Genomic DNA, 19,526 nt, shown 5'->3' with positions numbered 1-19,526 from the left:
TATGCAACAGGTTGTTGCTATGACAATAGTGGTGGTGGTAGTGGTGGGGGGGAGGAAAAAAAAAAAAAAAAAGACAGGCGGGTAATAGGCCTACTACTGTTCTTTTTCTCTGTAAATGACTGATTCTGAAACCCCTCAGCAATAAAGTCATTTTGAAAACTGATACACTTTCATACGATGCATCAGCAGATACACTGTGCAGAGTGTATCACTTTCAGCATCTCTGAGTACCTGCGCATACAGCCAACACAGCTCTTCAACACATATGAGTGAATGCAATGCAACATCTGCAAAACAGCGATTAATACAACAGCGTACACAGACTCCCAGATTTAGCGCTCTCAAAAAGGGGAGGCAGAAGGTAATTCTCTTCTTGCATTGTCTAAATCACATTTTACGCCAGAGGAGGAAAGAGGCTCATTTTAACCATTTTACTTAAAGAATATAGGACTTTTTCCCCCCCAGACACTCACATGGCGCATATTTCTGGAACAATCTCAGAAAAATAAAGGCCTGCTGCTCAGTCTCTGAGCACAATGAAAAATAGAGGATGGAGAAGTGTGCGGGCGGCACGGGGGACAGCTGTGGGCTGTTTGGGAGGGATGAAGAGGGGCGTGAGAATTTTGGTGCCTGGCTCGGCTGACGGGATGGCCTGAAACGGACAGCGCCCGCTTGTTGGGACAGGGACAAGCGTGGAGGGGAGGGTGATAATCTGGGTTTCAGAGAGAACGAGGGAGGAATTTTAAAAGACGTCAGAGGGAAATGCAGAAAAAAGCAGGGCAACGTTTCCAGAATTTTCAGGGGTTTCAGTTCCCAGTTCAATGGGCTTGAACTGAAAATGTATGAAAGTATTTATGGCCCATTTGAGATTTATCAATCAAGTGCTCAATGTGCCTACCTTAATTCTTCAAGATTACAGATGCACTCACCATGAAGATCCCAGAGATTCAAAAGGCTGTGAATGCTAATATTGTGGCTCTCACCACAGCCACTTATGGACAGCATAATTTTCTCTTTCCTCACCATTTCTTCTGTTCACAAATTATTCACCCTGAGAACACAGCTGCTAACAGGATTGCTAATTATTTGTCAAGAGATTCTGCTGATCTAATCTACAATTTCAGTTTCCCGTACACAAACAGATTACACGTTGCTAAGCAAGATACTTGGATGGAGGTAAACGAGAAGGGCCTACTTCTGAGCTCTTACTGTTCAGTAATACAAAACATTAGTATTTTTAAAGAGGAAAACCTCACAGACCACAATTACATCATATCTGCCACAGTGCGTATAGGCAATTAAAAGTTAAGTGACTGGTTTTCACTTTACCATTAATACACAACTGGCTAGATTAATGTCATTCAGCTGGTTGGGAACATTATGGATTGTAATTAATGAAGGTAGACTACATGTACTGCATACGCAGGAAAGTAACTTGCTTTAATACCACATTGCTGGATGCCTTTTCACAAAAACGCACATATTCTAAAATAATTTCTACTCACATGAGGAAAATGGTTTTGCTATTGTTTGCTGGAGATAAAATACTGGCAGGGAATCAATTCAAGTTGCAATGAGAATATGTAAGAGGCATAGAGGGTCAGGTCATATGGATTTTAGGAATTCAAATGCTATCCTATTCAGAAGTTTAAGGCCAACCTCTGCACAGGATTTTTCAAATAGGCCATGACAAAAGTCAAACTGATTCCATGTTGTACTTTAATGGTGCAATTTGATGGCACGACATGGATTACAATTCATGGTTATCATGCAATCGACATCACTGGTTTGTGTCTGTACAGCAGACAAGAAGAGGAAAAGTCATGTTCAAATAATGCAGCTATATTTTGGGCAGGCAAAAAAAAAAAAACAGTAGAGGCAAAGCAAACTGCCAGAAAATTGTTCATTTATAGCACGCTTTGTTCCCTTTGTCAGAAAAACAGTACATTTTATTGGATAAAATGTTTGTGTACGTTTTACTATGCTTCAGTCTGCACCAAGCACAGGATATTCACAACTCTCTGGTCACAAGTATAGTGCCTAAACCACATACTGCTACTTCCGTGGCCTAACATTACATCTCTAAAACACAGTTACATCTTAACAACGCCATATCATCATGTTAAATTGAGCATCAAGAGTAACTAGAAAGATAATTAAACTTTCCAAGCCATTCGGAAACCATATGGGGCTTAGTTTTTCCTTTTCTGTTAGAATATATACTTTCTGTGTAAAATGTGTGTTCGGTTCAGAAACTTCAGCTTGGTGTGTGCCTCTGCATACTACTGTTAAGTTAAATGTATAAAAAAAATGTATATGTTTACACACACGTGTATACACACTATGCAAAATGTGCAACAGAAAAGTCAATATGATCAGGGGTTACACATAATCTGTGAACAAATTCACTCCAATATGGCACAATCCTGACTTCCAAATTCAAGATATTTTTTTATTTTCAACTCATGGAAACTAAAGGAATCAGTCACCTGGAACACAAAACAATTCACTGAAACCATTTACGACACTAATCCAGAAATTTGATATTGGCAGTGGGAGTTTCCTGCTATAACTTCAACTTAAAAACTCCCTGCAATCAACATCCAATTTATCAGACAATAGCCTCCACCGCTGATAATACAGCTCATTCACATTGTCAAGTCAAAGAACCTCTTCTCCAAAAAGGAATACCACACTATCTACCAATTGCAAAAACTCACCTCATGCGATACAAGACTATCCACTGAGAACATATCATCCAACACAAAACATACAGAATGGGATGTATTAATACACACACCAGCGTAAACATTTCAGATAACAACATGCTACCAGATTCTGCTCACCAATTCAAATATTCTGGAAAGACATCATACAAAAAAAATCCACCTTTCTGGGTCACAGCATTTCACCCCATGCCTGTTTGGAGACCTTTCATCAGACCTTTCATAGCACCAGCTAAATTTCAACGAAACATTTTCATTGCCTTAACTATGACCAAAAGGCAATACCTTTCAATTGGAAAAGCAGAGATAAACTCACAATATTCCAATGGTTAAACCTGTGAACAAATCACATCTTGAAGGGAAAAAACCACATGCTCCAAAATTCAAAAGAAATCTTTCAATGAAATTTGGATACCAATCAGTGACTCCCTACATCTGCCAGTGAGCTAATTCCACAATTTAACCATGCAAGAAACAATGAGATGTCTCTTTATATACTGTCTCTTTGTTACTGTGGTTCTTGCTCATCTTGTCTGATAATTCATTTTTTTTCCTTTTTCTCTCTTCCAGTCTCACCATTTTGTTGGGGGGGGGGGGGGGGGGTGGATCTCAAGAGGTCTCATGCAGAAATATAAACATTATTAAAATTATAATAAAGCCAACCTCCAAAGTGGCAGTGGGAAATTATTTTCAAAAAATATGTGCAAAGGGGTGTTTGGTATGAGAGCGTGGTGCAAATATGCACCTTACAAATACAAAGAATGTAATGTGTGGTGAAGTAATGAATTCAATCATAACTTAACACTTTACAAACTAATTGTGGCATTGGGGCAATGAATTCACTGATTTAAAGGAAAATAAGTGGCAAAAGGCACACATAACTGCTGCAGTTAAATGACCAATTTGTCAATTCATCTAATAATTATCTGGTTTCCTGTCATTTGGCGATATACTGCAAATATATTTTTTTCTTCTTTTTTACAAATGCAAGTAGGCTGTGCAAAGTTTAGCTGAACAAAATACAAATGTATTTGTTACCATTACTTGTTTCTGTCTTATTACCATTTTATACTCAAAGTTCATTACAAAATGTATACAGTTTCCATTTCTGACACATGTAGTGAGATGAGCCGGTTTGTAATTCTGTCAAGTTTTTGTCCCTTTGAATTAAACTGCTACCTTGTTCAGGCTTCTGTTAATACGCCCACTGCATTTGCATGCAGGTAAAGCAGACATCAGGCAAAGCTTTGCATCCGGCTGGAATGAGCTCAGAAACCTATGGTCGAAATGAAACACAAGCACATCACGACTGCTGCTTTGCAGGTTCGTCTTTATTTCAATCAACGGGGAGAGTCATTTCTGATGGCTGCTGGTCTCACGCTTTCCTTTTCCTTTCCCTCCCAGCTCCTTGCAGTCAGATTGGCTCTGGTGTAGCGCGCTGACGTCAACGCCAGAGTGGTTTCCACGGAAACCGTTCCTGTGCTGGAGTTTGGAAGAAAGCCTAGGCTTGGCGGTATTCGCTGGCGGAGAGCGGCGTTGGGTACACTGCCTTGCGGGAGTGGCGAGCAGGGGTGGGCGTAAGCGGGGGCAGGAGGTCCGCTGCACGCAGCGAGGGCCCCTAATGGGAGGAGTGTCCTGTTGCACCGTGACTCCTTACGGTTTACCTGAAACACACCCTTTGTGGCACCCTTTTTTTTTTTTTAAGTCAGTGCTTGACCTGGAATTCAGTTCCTTCACAGCTTCACCCCTGTGAACCCGGGATGCTGGCGGCAGCAAAGGCCACACGGAGCCGCCGTGCTTCGGCGGCAGGTGCATAACGGCGATGGGGCACGCCCTCGCAGCCTCTCTTTAAGCGTTTGCGCAGCAGCTGTGATATCGATCGTGGGGAGGTGGGGCCGAGGCCTGAGATACATCCTGGCCACAGCCACCACATGTGATAACCTTCACACGCCATTTGATGTGACACTTCAAGGGGCATGAAGCCATTCTGCGCTCACATCGATGCAAGTGTTTTTTTTTTTTTCCCTCAACCCAGTTCTGTTAGGGAACTACACTAGCACACGAAGTATACAGTTTATTTTCGGCGTAAACCGTGATGGTGTAATAATTGCAACACATCAAGATCATACACTAGACTCCCACCCACCAAGTACACTGGATCAAAATAATGATTCTTAAACTTGAAATGCTGTGGTATGGATTCTCAAGGATCCATATAAGAATGTGGGCTGCAGTCTTGTAAGAGTGTTCCCTTCCTCTCTAGTAACTAAACTGATTTTTTTCTCATTTGAGTATTTATGTTTTCCCTATATACAAACTGAAATGCCACTTTTTTAACAATTTCTACAACAAAGCCTACACAAGAAACACAAAAAGCCTTGACTGCATTCCATTCCACTGCATCTGAAGTCAAATATTAAACCAGAATGTACACCGCTACTTTACCACAAAATCGCTGACAGAATTTAGGAATTCACCTTCAGAAGGATTTCAAGATGGAATCTGACGATTTAAAATGCAGATCAATGTTTCCATGGACATGATATTTCTTGCATGGCAATTTGTGTGAATTCAATATAAACTCGCTTCAACTTTGGTGACCAGTAAAATAAGGAAGAGGGCTTTGCATATTAATTGATATTTAACTACACTATTCAGGAAGCAAAATTGTGTGCTGTGTGGCTTTTTGCCTCAGCCATTAATTTGTTGTTTCATAAAAATATGCTTAACTAATTTGATTTTACTCAGTTTCCTGATGGCTGATAGCATAACCACAATGGGAAGAAGCTGGGTAATCAGAGATTTCAGAATTTCCACATCAAGGCAGAGGAAATTTTAAATCCACTGACTCCTAACTGCACTTGAATTTTGCATTTGGTACTTACTGTAGGTGTATCTCTGAGGTTGTTCCAAATTGTTATCTTATTCAAATACACTCTAACATTGGTACGTTGGGTGAAAACAGGAAGTGTAAGAAAATGGAAAATGCACTGAAAAACATTTCAAAATCAGGAAAACAAAACTGATTACTTTGAAAAACAGAATTTGCTGTTTTTAGAAATGGAAGAGGGTGTCATGGTAACATCACCAATGATGTGGATGACATGATAGTCCTTATCAAATAATTTTGAATGTCCATGCTGTGTATAAGCATTTCAGAGTATGTATAAGGGCCTTACATAATACCTATGTAGGACCCTTCATTGACAGAGTGACAATGTTTTATGTATGCTGGAAATGGTCATTTTGCAAGGCTTGCTTGCTGTATCTGTGGCATTACCAGGATGCATCAATATCATAGGCTTTGAAGAAGGAGGTGGTTATGAAACAGACAGTTACAGTGGTGCTCCATCAGCAGACTGCCTGTGCAAACGGCTACTCCAGCAGGTGAGTGAGAACCAATCGCAGACGAAACGGATCACCAAAACCTACAATCTCCAGGGGCAAAACCACCCCTATAAGCGTCCTACCTCTGCAATACAAATGTTAGTTTTGAGCACCCAAAAATGGGTGATACTGTTTTACAGTACAGACTCTGCATTGATTTTAAAAAATGGTGCAGTTCCTGAACTTGTAGATCTCTGAAAACCAGACATAATCTGCCACAAAAAGTGCTCTGCTAAAGGAACAAGGGATTGTGTGTAACAGTGTGTAATGACTTTTTCTGTGTCCGCCAGTGGGGTGTAATGCCTGGATTTCCTGGCTTGCACCTTGGCCAGATTCCAGGAAACGCCTTCAGACAACACAGTAGCCATCCACCATCATAATGGAGTACAGATTAATGAGTGACTTTCCTCAACCAGGGGAGGGTAGGAGAGTCACCTGGGCCACACACTGTGCAACAAAGACATCAGACATTGTGAACATGGTCCTGAAAGTATGCGGTTATACAAAATCCTCTACAGCTGTCTTATCAAGACACATGATCCCAATTACTGGTTTAAAGCAGGATTTTGCAAACCTTTGTCCTCTTAAATCACCTCACGTGCTGTGTGACTGATGATTTACAATCAGAGGCAACTGATGGTTTAGGGGAAATATTATCATACTGCCATTCTCAGAGACCAGGGCTGTGATCCTCCGACTTCAGTTTGCCACTGCTAGGCGAGAGCAGATGGCTAACTCAGACATATTAAAAAAATGAGATGAAGGCGCCATTGGATGAAGCCAGCTCCCTGGTCGCTACAACCAGCCAGCTCCAGACACATCGCTCTTAATTTCTGAGCTTTAAATTTAAAGCCACACTGCTAATGGATTCTGTTTAGCCAGGCTCCATTCTGCATTCCTGATGCATGGCATCACTGCACCTCACAGGAGAAGGTCAGAGACACGGCATTGTTGGTAATACAGCTAGAGAGGGGTAGCAGGCCTAGCTATGTTTTCACTTAACCAAAACTGTACCAAGGGAAAAATAAAAAAAACCTGCATGCCAGGTAAACAGAATCATTGGTAGAGGGTAGAGATTTTTTTCTGAGTGTCGTGTTTGCTTAGCAAGCTTCGTCAGCAAACTGGAAAACTTACACTGCCAAAGAGAGACTAGACACTGCACAGATTTGAAAAGTTGGCTTGTTTCCTATCTGGATCAAGTTTGTCCGACATAAATTCACATTGTTGTGAGGGCTCCACAGTTTGAATTCCTAAGCAAGCAAGGGGTTTGCATTCAGTCTGACTCCAGCTGTAACATGAAGCCCACAAAGAAAATATCTGACCACATATTCAAATATTGCTACCACCAGTTTTAATTTACAGATTCAGTAACAAATAGAAGGTGCAACCTTTGTCCTTTCCATTGGAAAAAAAGGTCCTAAAAACTGAATGCTACATCTTCTATGCCAAAGACCACTTCCAGCCATAGTTTTACCCCCTTAAGTTGAATGCTTATGTCCCTATCCATGTCCTTCCCATTCATAATTCAGCACTTCCCTCTGATTGTAAAATGACACTTCAATTTGCATGCACAAGACCAGAAATACATTTTCTTGGACGCACTACACTCACCCTTCATTCCAAACACAACTTTTTAACCATTCTCAAATTGTACATTAGTTTGTGGTGAATGAGACGGAATTGGGTAGAATGAGACAACGGCAAAAAAAGACAAAACATAAACAAAAAACAACAGAACATGGTCCAATCATTGTTAACAGGATTACTGTCTGATGGGAAGCAGCCCAACTTGAGCGGGCTTGAATGCGCATTCCAATCTGGTTACTTTCGCTTTCAGTCATTCATCCATCCGTGCGAGCACGGCGTGGCCCGGGCCAGGATGAGCTCACTCTGTTCGGGGGAGTCAGACTGCCTGGGGAACGGCACTGGACGAGTCACAGGTTCCCTTCCAAAAAGCGGAGGAAACATTCTGAATGAAAATTCTGCGTTCGAGAGTGGAATACAACATGCCTGTAACGTCCGCTGCGTTATGTCCCTTTATTGTGTCACCCCCATGGTATTTGAGGCAATTTCCTCATAAAACACCGCAGAAACATACTGGTGCCTTTGTCTTCCCCTTCAAAACACCCCCCCTAAAACACGGTCTGAGATAGACCGTTAATGTGAGATCTTAAGCCTGTTTCCACTGTCCAATTAGCAGTTTGAGGCCAGTCCAGACATTGTAACTCTTTTGTATACAAAACAGACTGATCAAACAACGGTGTTTGGTTTACAGATTTGTAATACATTGTTGACACCGTGGCTTGGTGTTGGTTTTTTTGTGCTGGTCTCCCTTTGCCTTTAGTAAGCAATATCTGACTCTACCTTCTAAGATGTACAAACAAAGCTTCTCTGACAGTCAACCAAACAAAATACTGCAGTTTAAAACAATTCATTACAATTTCATTCAAGCAAAATAGTTATTCACTGCTACCTAATTAGCTATTGGAGGTATGCAACATGACTAGTACCAGCTGGCTAGACAGCTTGGTCCATTTAAAATGTTTTTAATTTACCCATGTTAAACCAAAGAATATTTTTGTATGGTGCCCATATCATGTCTTTTTCTGAGCCAAGCTGGTTTATGAAACCTCAGCTGTTCTGTGGAAGTGACTTAATGTTAGACTAGGCCCCATACCTATAATGGTTCCAACAGTTTTCTTAAGAATTGGCTTAAACAATGGAAAAAAAAATACTTAGGAGTGTATGCAATGATGATGACGACAACAACAATGACCCCAAGAGTATCTTTCAAAGCCATAAAGAAATAGCCTTCTGGCTGTGACTGCTAGCCATGTGATGGTTGTGTAGTGAGGGATTTATTCCAAAGGTGGGTATATAGTGGACACTAAACATTCCACCAGTCTGCTTTCAAGTCCATCATTACCTCACGCAAGGCGCTCCTGTCAATCAGACATACTGAGGTGAAGAAGTACATCCAGCTGAAAATGGATCTGCTCTCACGTTACTCAAATCCTGAACCAATTTTTGCTGGAAACAAGGTGAGAAACTACCTTGCACTTTGATCATAAACTGGAATAGTAAAGTAACCTGCACATTACAGTACATTTATTATCAGTCACCCTTGTCCAGAGCAACCGATACAAGAGAACAGAAATGTATCCAAGTTATATGAGCAACAGTAACCAGTCCTGGTTAACAACAGTCCCAGACCAGCAAGTGCATGCACAGCACCACTCAAGGCGTAACACAAGCCAACTTGTGCTAATTTGAAACTAAGACAACCTAGCAGTTGTCAGTTACATACAATACCATAAATTATTGTAAATACCCTCAATAAAATGCCAATAAATCACAGTTTCCATTACTTGCATGACAATGGATATCTGCACTACAAAAACATATCTGACTGATCCTAGGCACAAATTTACTAATGGCTAGACAAGGTGGGGGAGGAAAGGAAACCATAAATTAAGGATTGCAAGTTTTGAGTCAGTGTTAAATGGAAAATCCACACACAAGCCTGTAGAGGAAATTGTTTCTCACCTCATTACTGCCTTCCCTTGTACTCAGTATCCCAACTGGGAGTGTGGGAAGCAACTGCATAATATGCACTTTAGAACAAGACAAGAAGTTTCTGTACACACTTGACAAGACACTAACACAAGTAAGAACTAACCAACCATTTACAAGCTAAAACTTGCTTAATGATATGATACAAATTACCCACCACAAATCTTTAACCAAAATCTTCCTAATCAAATCTGTACAGGTTAATGAAGCAAATGCATTCAGTGAGGTCACTTCCTTATAAGACATTTCATTTCCAGCGTCACAAATCAGATTGCATAAATATGGGTGTTTTCAAGTACCTCAGAAACCTGAACGAAGTGGCAAAATATCATTACCTACTAATGAAAGAATGAAATGAAAACATTTAATGATTATTAAAAAAACAATAATTAAGGGGCAATGACACTCATTTCACCAAATGCAACAAAAAAAAAAGGGGGGGGGGGGGGGTGTTGGTGAGTTGAGTGTCCAGAGCATGCAATTGCTGCAGACGCCCTTTCATTTTCCCCACTTCAGAACCAATTCTGGTGCCTCTGCATTTCACTTGAAGCTAGTACTGTTATCACCACTGCTTCAGCTTCAACTGCAACTTCAACTTCAACAGCATGCTGCACCAAAGTCTTCACCTTTTCCGCTTTGCTCGGAATGGATTTCATTGTCAATTGTGTGGTTTCAAGCAAACGCACTACTTCAGAGTTTCTCGTGATTCTACAGTCTTTATCAGTATTTTAGTATCTGGACAATTTGATGTATGTTCAGCATTTTTTGCTCCAGATGGTCAATCGCACTCCCATTAACTGACCATTTGGATGCCACAGTCAGCAAATGAATCACTGCCATTTACGAGAACTGAAAAAGGGCAACACAAGACAGGGAGGATTTGGTGAAAAGGTAAGCCTTAAAGCCTGAAGACCTGCTGGCTGGCTTTTAATACTCTGAAAAGTAGTTTACTTTTAAAAGCAATTGCATCTGGACCATTTAAATTGTTCTACCCGATTCCTGGATTCTTTAAAAACAAATAACTTTTTAATTAAAAAACACTATTACAAAGGAGCTTTTTCCTTACAGGCTTGGTTAATTGAGGTATATGCCCATCCATACCCTCTGAACGGCTACCTCTCACTGTGTGGCTTCAAAACATTTTACTTCAAGAACTGAAAGCCTGAGGGTCTCATTTGCTTCCTCATGAGGACTTTTCCAGTTTTAAGAGCACATCTGAGTCCTAGAGGGTGTTTATGAATCACCGTCTAATCCAAGAACCCAGATCAGTACAGTGAAAAGCTATGGCAGTGGGCTCTTGCTTTAACATTTGGACTGAAGTGTACCAAGACAGACCAGATTAGCCTACTTGTTTGATTAAATGAAAAGTAATACATGGACTGGATGCATAATATTTCCCCAACATCTGCTTCCACCTGGTGCCGCTCAATTCTCTTCACAACAACTAAAATTTTTCCTTTTTGATAAATGAATTCCAAATGCAACTACAATCACTTACTTCAGAGTCAATGCTGCCGAGACAGCACACCAATTCAAACAGATCATCTCAAAATAACCTCTGCACAGTGCTGTCAGGTACAGTTTATTAGCTACATGATGATTGCCCCCTACCTCTGTTGCCTCCCAGTCACAAGATCACAAATGCAAATTACATTCAAGCTATAAGACCTAGAGAAGACAGAAAGAAAGAAAGAAAGAAAGAAAGAAAGAAAAAAAAAAACAAAAAACCACAGAAAAGCTCCACCCCAGTATTCGCGGTAAGCCCTCCTTTCTTATCCTGACATGCGCAGGTCTGACCACAAACATGTACGCCATGAGCAAATAAGGACACTGGTAAACAAATGACTGTGGTTAATGCCCCCTCTCTTGCCATGTAACCACTGAACAGCTCCAATTGTGCCGTTACATAACCACCGAGTGGTAGTCAGCGAGCAGCAGCTCCTCCAATCCTGCCTGGATGTCGCTTCAGCGCGTTAACGGAAAGTAGAAAGTTCATTAAGATGACAGCCTCCTTACGAGCATTCGACAGAATGAGAGGCGAAACATTTCTTTCATCACAGGCTGGCCTTCGGTTTTGGGAACAATTTAATTCTGGCCAAAACACTCACGTTAGGAGAGCCCAAGACTGGGACCCTTTCTTTTCTGCTCCACTCCATTCCCACAGATTATGACCATGCCACTGCAACATTTACAGCGATGGGAAGAAAGGTATTCCCAATTTGAGCGGTAATAATACATCAATTTATACTGATGCTGTGACACAGAGGCAACAATACAACTGTACGTTGCATGCAAGAATCAATATGCAGCACAGAGCTTTATTTTTACTCATGTTATTGCATTATTTTGGATGATAGCAGAGCGCTTGCAACAATCCTAATAAACTCAATAAAATAATAAACACTGAATATTTCAATGGCATATAATGATTTTTATAGACACTCAATATTTCCATAAAAGCACACAATAACTTTAAGGTTAAGCTTAATTGTACGGTGTCAAAATGCATAGCATGAATCGTATTGCATGGCATCAATGCAATTTCTTAGATATATTCCAATATATTGTTGCTTAGGTATCAATATTGTATCATATCATTAAGACAGATGTTGACATCCATAATCCCAACCAAAATGTCTGAAAAAAGAAAGGTCTTTGGAGGCTAATGTGAGAGTGTAAAACATAGCATTTGGGCTTGTTCTATGACTTTTGTACATGCGAACCTGCAAAACTGCTACCATTGTCTTTCATTACACTGCAGAGCCACTTGATCAGTTACGGCCATGGGAGACACCTGTTACATAAGGGGAAAAGAATTTCTGAGAGGTCAACATCTGCGCAGTGCTCAATTACCTCACAGACACCTATCCAGCACAAACTCAGTCACTGCTACTGACAGACCAAAGGGTCAGCGTCTCCACTAGCATTAGCCAGACAATTGAGTGTAAGTCAATGCAACTGCCAGGCGAGAGAGACCAGCCAGAGGCCAAATCCCACTGGGGTCGAAATCAAGGCTTTTGACTTTGCAGCGCCAAATCTTTCCGCCCTGCCGTAATTAGAGACGATGATTACTACTGCCAAAGCAGGGGTGGGGACACAGCAGCAAAATCAGCTGCCAGGGTTTGACATGGGAACAAGCAGCATAGAATGGCTGGACCTTGAGGGTTTTATAAAAGGAGAATTTCATCAGCAACAATGAAGAAATGAAAAACTACACAGGCAGCAAGACCACAGTAGTGACAACAGCAGATATATTTACTACAATTGAAAATAAAAAACTGGACATCTTTACCAGATGGTAATGTCTACCTGGCTTCCTCTAACTTCACAGCAAGGAAGTGTACTTGCACCGCATCACATAATTAAAGTCTTACACAGATCTTCTCTGGCACATGGACAAACTTGCCTACGGATAACATGAGGAAAGCAGTTAGACTGAATTTTAAGTGCAGAACCACTTTTTTGGTGAAATTTAAGAGGAGACACCTTTACACTTACAACCCTCCTCTGTGTACACACCCACACATACACACTTGCTCACACTAGCAAATACAAAGCCAAACATTTTGTAATAAGTGTGGTTTTGTTGCTGTGTTTTTTTCACCAACAGCTTCATCAGCCTCCAACAAAGACCACACCCTGGCACATGCAACCTCAATGACAAAACTGTTTTTCCAATGAATGCAGCAGGAAGGAGCGAGTATGCATTCTTTAAATGGCAAGCAAGAGCAGATTTCAGACATTGCCAAATTACCCATTTTTGGCACTGTTTTTCTTCCTGGGGCATTTTGGCCAAATACCTTGCCCACAGGTAACAGCAGTCACGTCCACATTCAAACCCACTGGCCTTAATTACAAAATTACAAGACTACAAGTCCACACTGTTGCTCCACCGTGTTGCACAACAGACACTGCCTACACTGTACAGATTTTCAACAATGCTGTGAAATGCAAGGTCTTATATTCCCTTCCTCATTTCGTTGTTTAAGTGAAATCTGAAGCTGTCCTTAAGAGAATTAATAATAATTAAAAAAGCTTAGCAATGTCATTATTGAAGGCTAGCACTATTCAAGGTTTTGGTTAAACACTGACACAGGGCCTGCATTTTCACCAAACACTCTCGACTACTCTTTAGAATCCAAACATCTTAAAAATGCATGTTGAGGCTACAAAATAAAAGAATATTTGATTCAAAGGAAGGGCAGGTTCACGATCAGAGTTGTTGAATATTCATATGCCTCTTTATTTTCAGAAAGTTTAATACTGAAAAACTGAAACCACTGCTGTAAGAAAGGATCTGTCAAAGGAATTTGCACCTCAAAGAACATTTCACCATGATGCAAAGATTACAATTAAACTACCACTATGGCACACCTCAACAATTGGGAAGTCAATTAAAACAAATGGTCCGTCAAATACCAAAAACATAAGCACGCGGACTTCTAACAAACAAAACAAAAACAAACTAACTGAAAACTTACTTGCGGCCGTGCAGTGCATATGAACACTCACACCTAGAACATTAAATGCCTTTTATTTTTTATGGAAATCTTGTAATATACAATACGATTACGTAATATATTATATAAGATTACGGAGCTTTCTGCCAGAACTGATTTACCGGGCAAAGAATTAAGTCATCATTGACGTTTTTTTTTCAGCCGAATTTCATCTTGCATAAGCAGGCCATTCTCGAGCTGTATATGATTTTAAAAGATGCATAACCCCTCATTTCGATACTTTTCGAGATCAACAGATAATCGGCCAAACGCTGCGTAGGCATGGGTTTTTTGAGTTTGGTGCATGGTCGTGCATAGGAAGAGGCTTTTTGTACGGCTCTCTCACACGTAACCTCTCTCATCAGCACCCACGCCCCCGTCAAACGGGCACTTCGACAAAGCACGTCAGCATCATCGTGCCTTGACATTTCCTCGGTCTGCACGACCTGTCTCACAGTTGTGAAAAAAATGTATACACACTAACAATGTCATTATGCACACCACAGGCGCTGCGGGCCTAACACAATCAATATTTAACAAACGGTTTGTTGAAGAACTCGTTTATATAAATAGATCTATCCCAAATGATCCCCGCCATGTAATTAATTGAAAGGGAAAATCTAGCCAAGCTAACTAAACAGCTAGCTGATTAAGTTAGTTAAGGCTGGCTTTACCAACTCCCGTACACCAGGCTTGCAGCATTCAACTGTAGAGCGTTGGAGGTTGCTATCTAATAAATGTTATAAAGAGATAATCATTCATTGCATCGCATCTCTCTAATGTCAAGGCATGAATGAACAAATTGTTAATTTCATGTGCAACCAATAGATCTCTACTTTCAACATCTGTGTGCAATTTACTGACAGTACACGTATGGAAGTTTTAACACCAGTTTTTAACGTAAGATTTTAAAAAACTGTTGTGATTTTGGAATAACTACTTATGATATCTCCGTTTTTCAAGTAGCTAACGTTAGCTACCTACATCCGTTTATGGGAGTTTGTCTAGAATCTAGCAGTATAGCTAAGGCTAGCTAACCAAGACAGAATATTGACAATGCCGTGCCAGGAAACTGGTTATGTCGAAAATTACAGTAGTGTGTACTGTATAATTATAGCTACAATGTTAAATTACAATTACCTAGCAAGCCACGTATGCTAGTTAGACAGCTAGCTAACGTTAACAACATGAAACATGAGGAGCCTCCAACGGTGATCAACAAGTAAGTGGCTGACTGTGTACTTCCAGCTAGCTGGCTAGCTACAGCAGTGCTTGCACACGGCGAGACAGAAAAAAACTTACCTATCTGCATGTAGTCCACATCACAAACTGAGATTTACCACCATGTGGTGGAAGAGCTCGAAATTAAACTCTTTATTCGTGAACGTTATTTTTATAAGGGGGATGCGGCAGTAACCAAAAGCAATGTAGACACAAATCACTGTAAGCCCGTTTGCAGATGGAGAAAAAAAAGAACTTACCAAACCATTCCATAGGCGCCCTCTCCGATGTACGACAGGTTACTATAGCGGGGACCGACATCGAAGGCCTGCCCGCGGACTAACTCAGCTCCCGATCCGGGGTTGGAGGCGCCGCCAACAGGGGCAGATACCGCAGCTGTCGCCATTGTTAAAACTAGCTGCCTGTACACACGTTCTCCACGATACTGTCAAATCAAGTCTGGAAAAAAGGTAATAGCCACAAATAAACTCTCTAAGAAGAGGCAGTGAAACTCTCGAACCTATTCAACGCCTGCAAGGGTGGCGAGAGGGGATAAAAGTAGAAGGAGAGTAACGTTAGCTAATATTAACAAGTCCGTTTCTCGGTTACTTCGTAACGGTGCATCCGCAAGACTGCAGCAAGCAAAGCAAGCAGTGATACTGCAGGAAATAAAGGGGAGGGTCACGTGATCACAGAGGGAGCAAAAAATATTTATCACGTGAGGGGGCGGGTTTGCCAAGGGTATCAAAGTTTATCGATACAGTCTTAGTAATGAGTATCTGTTGTTTTGAAAAATAAAATGATTTTTTGTACTTTACACTGCAGTGTTGATAGGTTTGAAAGACGCAGTATATGCAGTGTATCGTTACAGCAAGTGGTTAACTAGGAGGACTAGGTGGAATTTAGATGAAGTAGCGTATACCCGACTGGAGTCATGAGGGTCTCAAAGCAGGTACAATGAATTATCCCTGAGAGGGAATGTTGGCTTGGAGACAACTGAGTGTTAATGACTCCCTTGCTCGTGTGGGGTTCATGTCTTTCCCTGCATAGATGGTTACAATGTTCGTGTGAGCAAAGGGAACTAATCCTGGAAGAGAAATTACTACTTCAGGGAGCAATCATCATGCATGCTGTATGCAGTTCAGTACTTATCATTATTACATAGAATGATACTAGATTACATATTATACCTAAATATCTCCGACTGGTATATACCTTGCATAGCGAGTGTATTTATCCTTTCTAATCTAATAGTAGCATGTATGTCTGACCCCAAGTGTTGAAATATACAGTTACAATGGTATTCCATTTATTTCTTTTATATTTATTTAATTATGGCATTTCAGACATCCTGTTTAGACTGTACAATTATAAACATTCACCTATCAACATTAAGGCTGTACTTATGTTAGTGATAAAAAGCAGGGTGGAATATGTAAGACTGAGCCATTTTGTCTCCACTTTTCTCATTTGCTGTGTCTTTTATTTCCTCTCAGTGTAGGTACATCCATTCGCATGACTGCTTTACTGTGTTCTGCTCACTTGCTCTCCAGAAGGCACTGGAATGGTTCGACAGAGCAATTCTAACCCAATCAAGAAGAGGGAAATAAAGGTTGTCCTTGATGATTGACAGCAGCTGGCAGGCGTGGCAGCTAACAGCCTGTTGAGGTGTGCTGAACCTGCTCATGTTTGATCTTTTGCCACGTCCTCTGATTAACATCATATCATTGGCACCAGACTGGTATTAGCTGAGTCGATGCAGCAAACATTATAGCAATGTCATCTTACTTTCACCATCAATGTAGCATCATGGAAATATTCTATTTTATGTGAGTAGCCAGTGGCAAAAAACCTAGTTGTAATATATCCATTAATATATCTAGTGTGTATTCCTCTGATAATAGAAATATTTTTAAAACAATGTCAGGATAGTCATTTGCCTATTTGACAGCTTTGTCCTCAAGGATTTTGTAGTGATGTTAGAGAGATGCCCCTTTGTCCCTCAACAGAGGAGCACAATCTTATCTACTCATTCCCCTTGTTGCAGGAAATATGACTCAGAGCTTTGGAGAGCTCAGCCCTGACATTATCACATCCCAACATCCTTCCCTCAGTGCCATTCCCTGGTTGCTAGACATCACTGCCAATCAGCCACAATTCATATCCCTTTGAAGCAGTGTCCATAAAACATGCTACAGCATAGAAAGGAAAAGGGGCATTGCTCCAATTCCTTCATCACCATTGATATCCATTACATGTGTTCACCATTACCTTTAGGGGACAAGGGTTTTGGCAGATATTTACCTCTGAATGACTACATGCTGCTGCTAACGATTTCTGTCTTTATGTGCTTAACACTGTTACATACATATATTGTTCCATTTTAGTCTAAGTACATAATATATTCCCCATCACTTATAGGGAAATCTACTACTAGTTATTTTGTCAGTATGGTTCATTTGTAATTGTACTGTAATTTGTTGATCATTTGCAATGTTTATAATTATTCATGTTAGTTCAAAATACTTTGCCTGGCAAGTCAAAAGTTACTTTCTAAACTTATGTTTCATTTATCAAAGTAAATTACTCAACTAAATCCTCTGTATTCTGTCATTTACAGACAAAATACATACAAACAAAGGTACTGATTCCAAATGGAAACACACAAAGATGGGATGACTTTCAGTTAACGTGTATCAATCTCCATGTAAATGCATGTATCTCTCTTATAAACATAAGAGGACTTATATGGTGAATGGTCTAGTGAAAGCAAGTGTCTGTGAAATGAATAGAGATGCCTCGCAGCTTTTACAACAATTGACACAAAATATTACACATCTCACTCGTCAAAGGTTAGCCAGTGCATCTTCAACACTAAGGACATGTGCCAACAGAAGCATTTGTTCAGTTTTAAATGGGCATGGCAAAATTTCCAAGGATCTCCAAGATCAGTTTTCCCTGTTGTCAACTAATTTATCTGGTTCAAGTACAGCAGTTAGTTTTATTTATCTATATTTATTTATCTATGTTTTATTTATTTATATTTTAATTAGCTTTGCTTCAACCCTGAGTTCAGCCACTCAGGTGTATACTGGTGGTAAAGTGTCAAACATGGTTTATGAATTTTTCTTGTGGAAATGTTTCCGGTAGTACAGACATTTTAAAATGAGCTTCCTGTATCTTCCTCAAAACTAAACTATGTTGGGGCCAAATGATCATGTTTGTGCTATCGCTGTGAACTGCAATGCATGACATGCAATAATATTTCCTTAATAACTTGGCATGCATTTGGTTCTGCACAGTTACATCTATTAAGGCGGTGTCAATTAACAAACAATATATACAATAACAGACATGACAAAAATGTGATTAGCAATTATGGTTTAATACAGAGTTCAACAACACATCATTATGGTATTGGCAAGGAAAATGGCAGTGTCTGAGGCTGAAAGGCAATGAATACTTTGACCCACAGCTTGTGGGCTGGGTTTAGACTTATAGACTACAGTTCAACTCATGGTTAAGAAATCATTACACTGGAATCAAATAGGGTGTCTCATACAAAGTTTCAGATCACAAAGCAATGATACAATTGGGGAAAATGTAATACTGTAAAATATCTGTCCAGAAATTGAATCCACCAACTCACTTCAATACAATTCATCTAAACTTAAACTGTGTTCAGGAACATTCCTGGTCAGGTGATCAATATCAGTATACATGGGTGAAGCAACATTTGTGTTTCAGTAATGGTGTCAGGGTAAAACTGCAATAACTTGCAGAATACTGACAAAAACATAAAAGCTGCACATACATAGTAGCATGGCAATGCTTTTTTCCTCATCAACCAAGTCACCCACTGCAACCTCATAAATAACGGATGAAATGTGAAGGACGTGCACACAAGTAAATAATTAGGTCTCATAAATCTCAGAAACTACTTGAATATCAGAAATTTGAAATGGGGGTGGTGGGGGGAGGGAAGTCTGAAACCAAAAGTTTTGTCAAAGCATTTTCATCTTATTATGCTTTGATTAGTTTTATTTACCAATATTTCTGAGACAGGTTAAGGCACTTACATAGAGTGGTGTAAAACACGTAACACAGTCTTGGGATGTTC

The 19,526-nt window shown here is 40.2% G+C and overlaps 1 protein-coding gene across 1 annotated transcript in view; it reads right to left on the bottom strand.

Moving 5' to 3' along the window:
- Nucleotides 1–16,052, bottom strand: part of mapk1 (mitogen-activated protein kinase 1) — a 32,819-nt gene extending 16,767 nt beyond the window's left edge. The window contains exon 1 of the mRNA XM_036526099.1: nucleotides 15,667–16,052. Coding sequence (XP_036381992.1) covers nucleotides 15,667–15,812 — 146 coding nt within the window. The 5' untranslated portion in view covers nucleotides 15,813–16,052. The remainder of the gene's footprint in view (nucleotides 1–15,666) is intronic.
- Nucleotides 16,053–19,526: the final 3,474 nt, after the last annotated feature.

The sequence above is a fragment of the Megalops cyprinoides genome, chromosome 4 (assembly GCF_013368585.1).
Source record: "Megalops cyprinoides isolate fMegCyp1 chromosome 4, fMegCyp1.pri, whole genome shotgun sequence".
Classification (NCBI taxonomy): Eukaryota; Metazoa; Chordata; class Actinopteri; order Elopiformes; family Megalopidae; genus Megalops; species Megalops cyprinoides.
The sequence above is the reverse complement of the archived record's forward strand: the minus strand, read 5'-3'. Positions and strand labels throughout refer to the sequence as shown.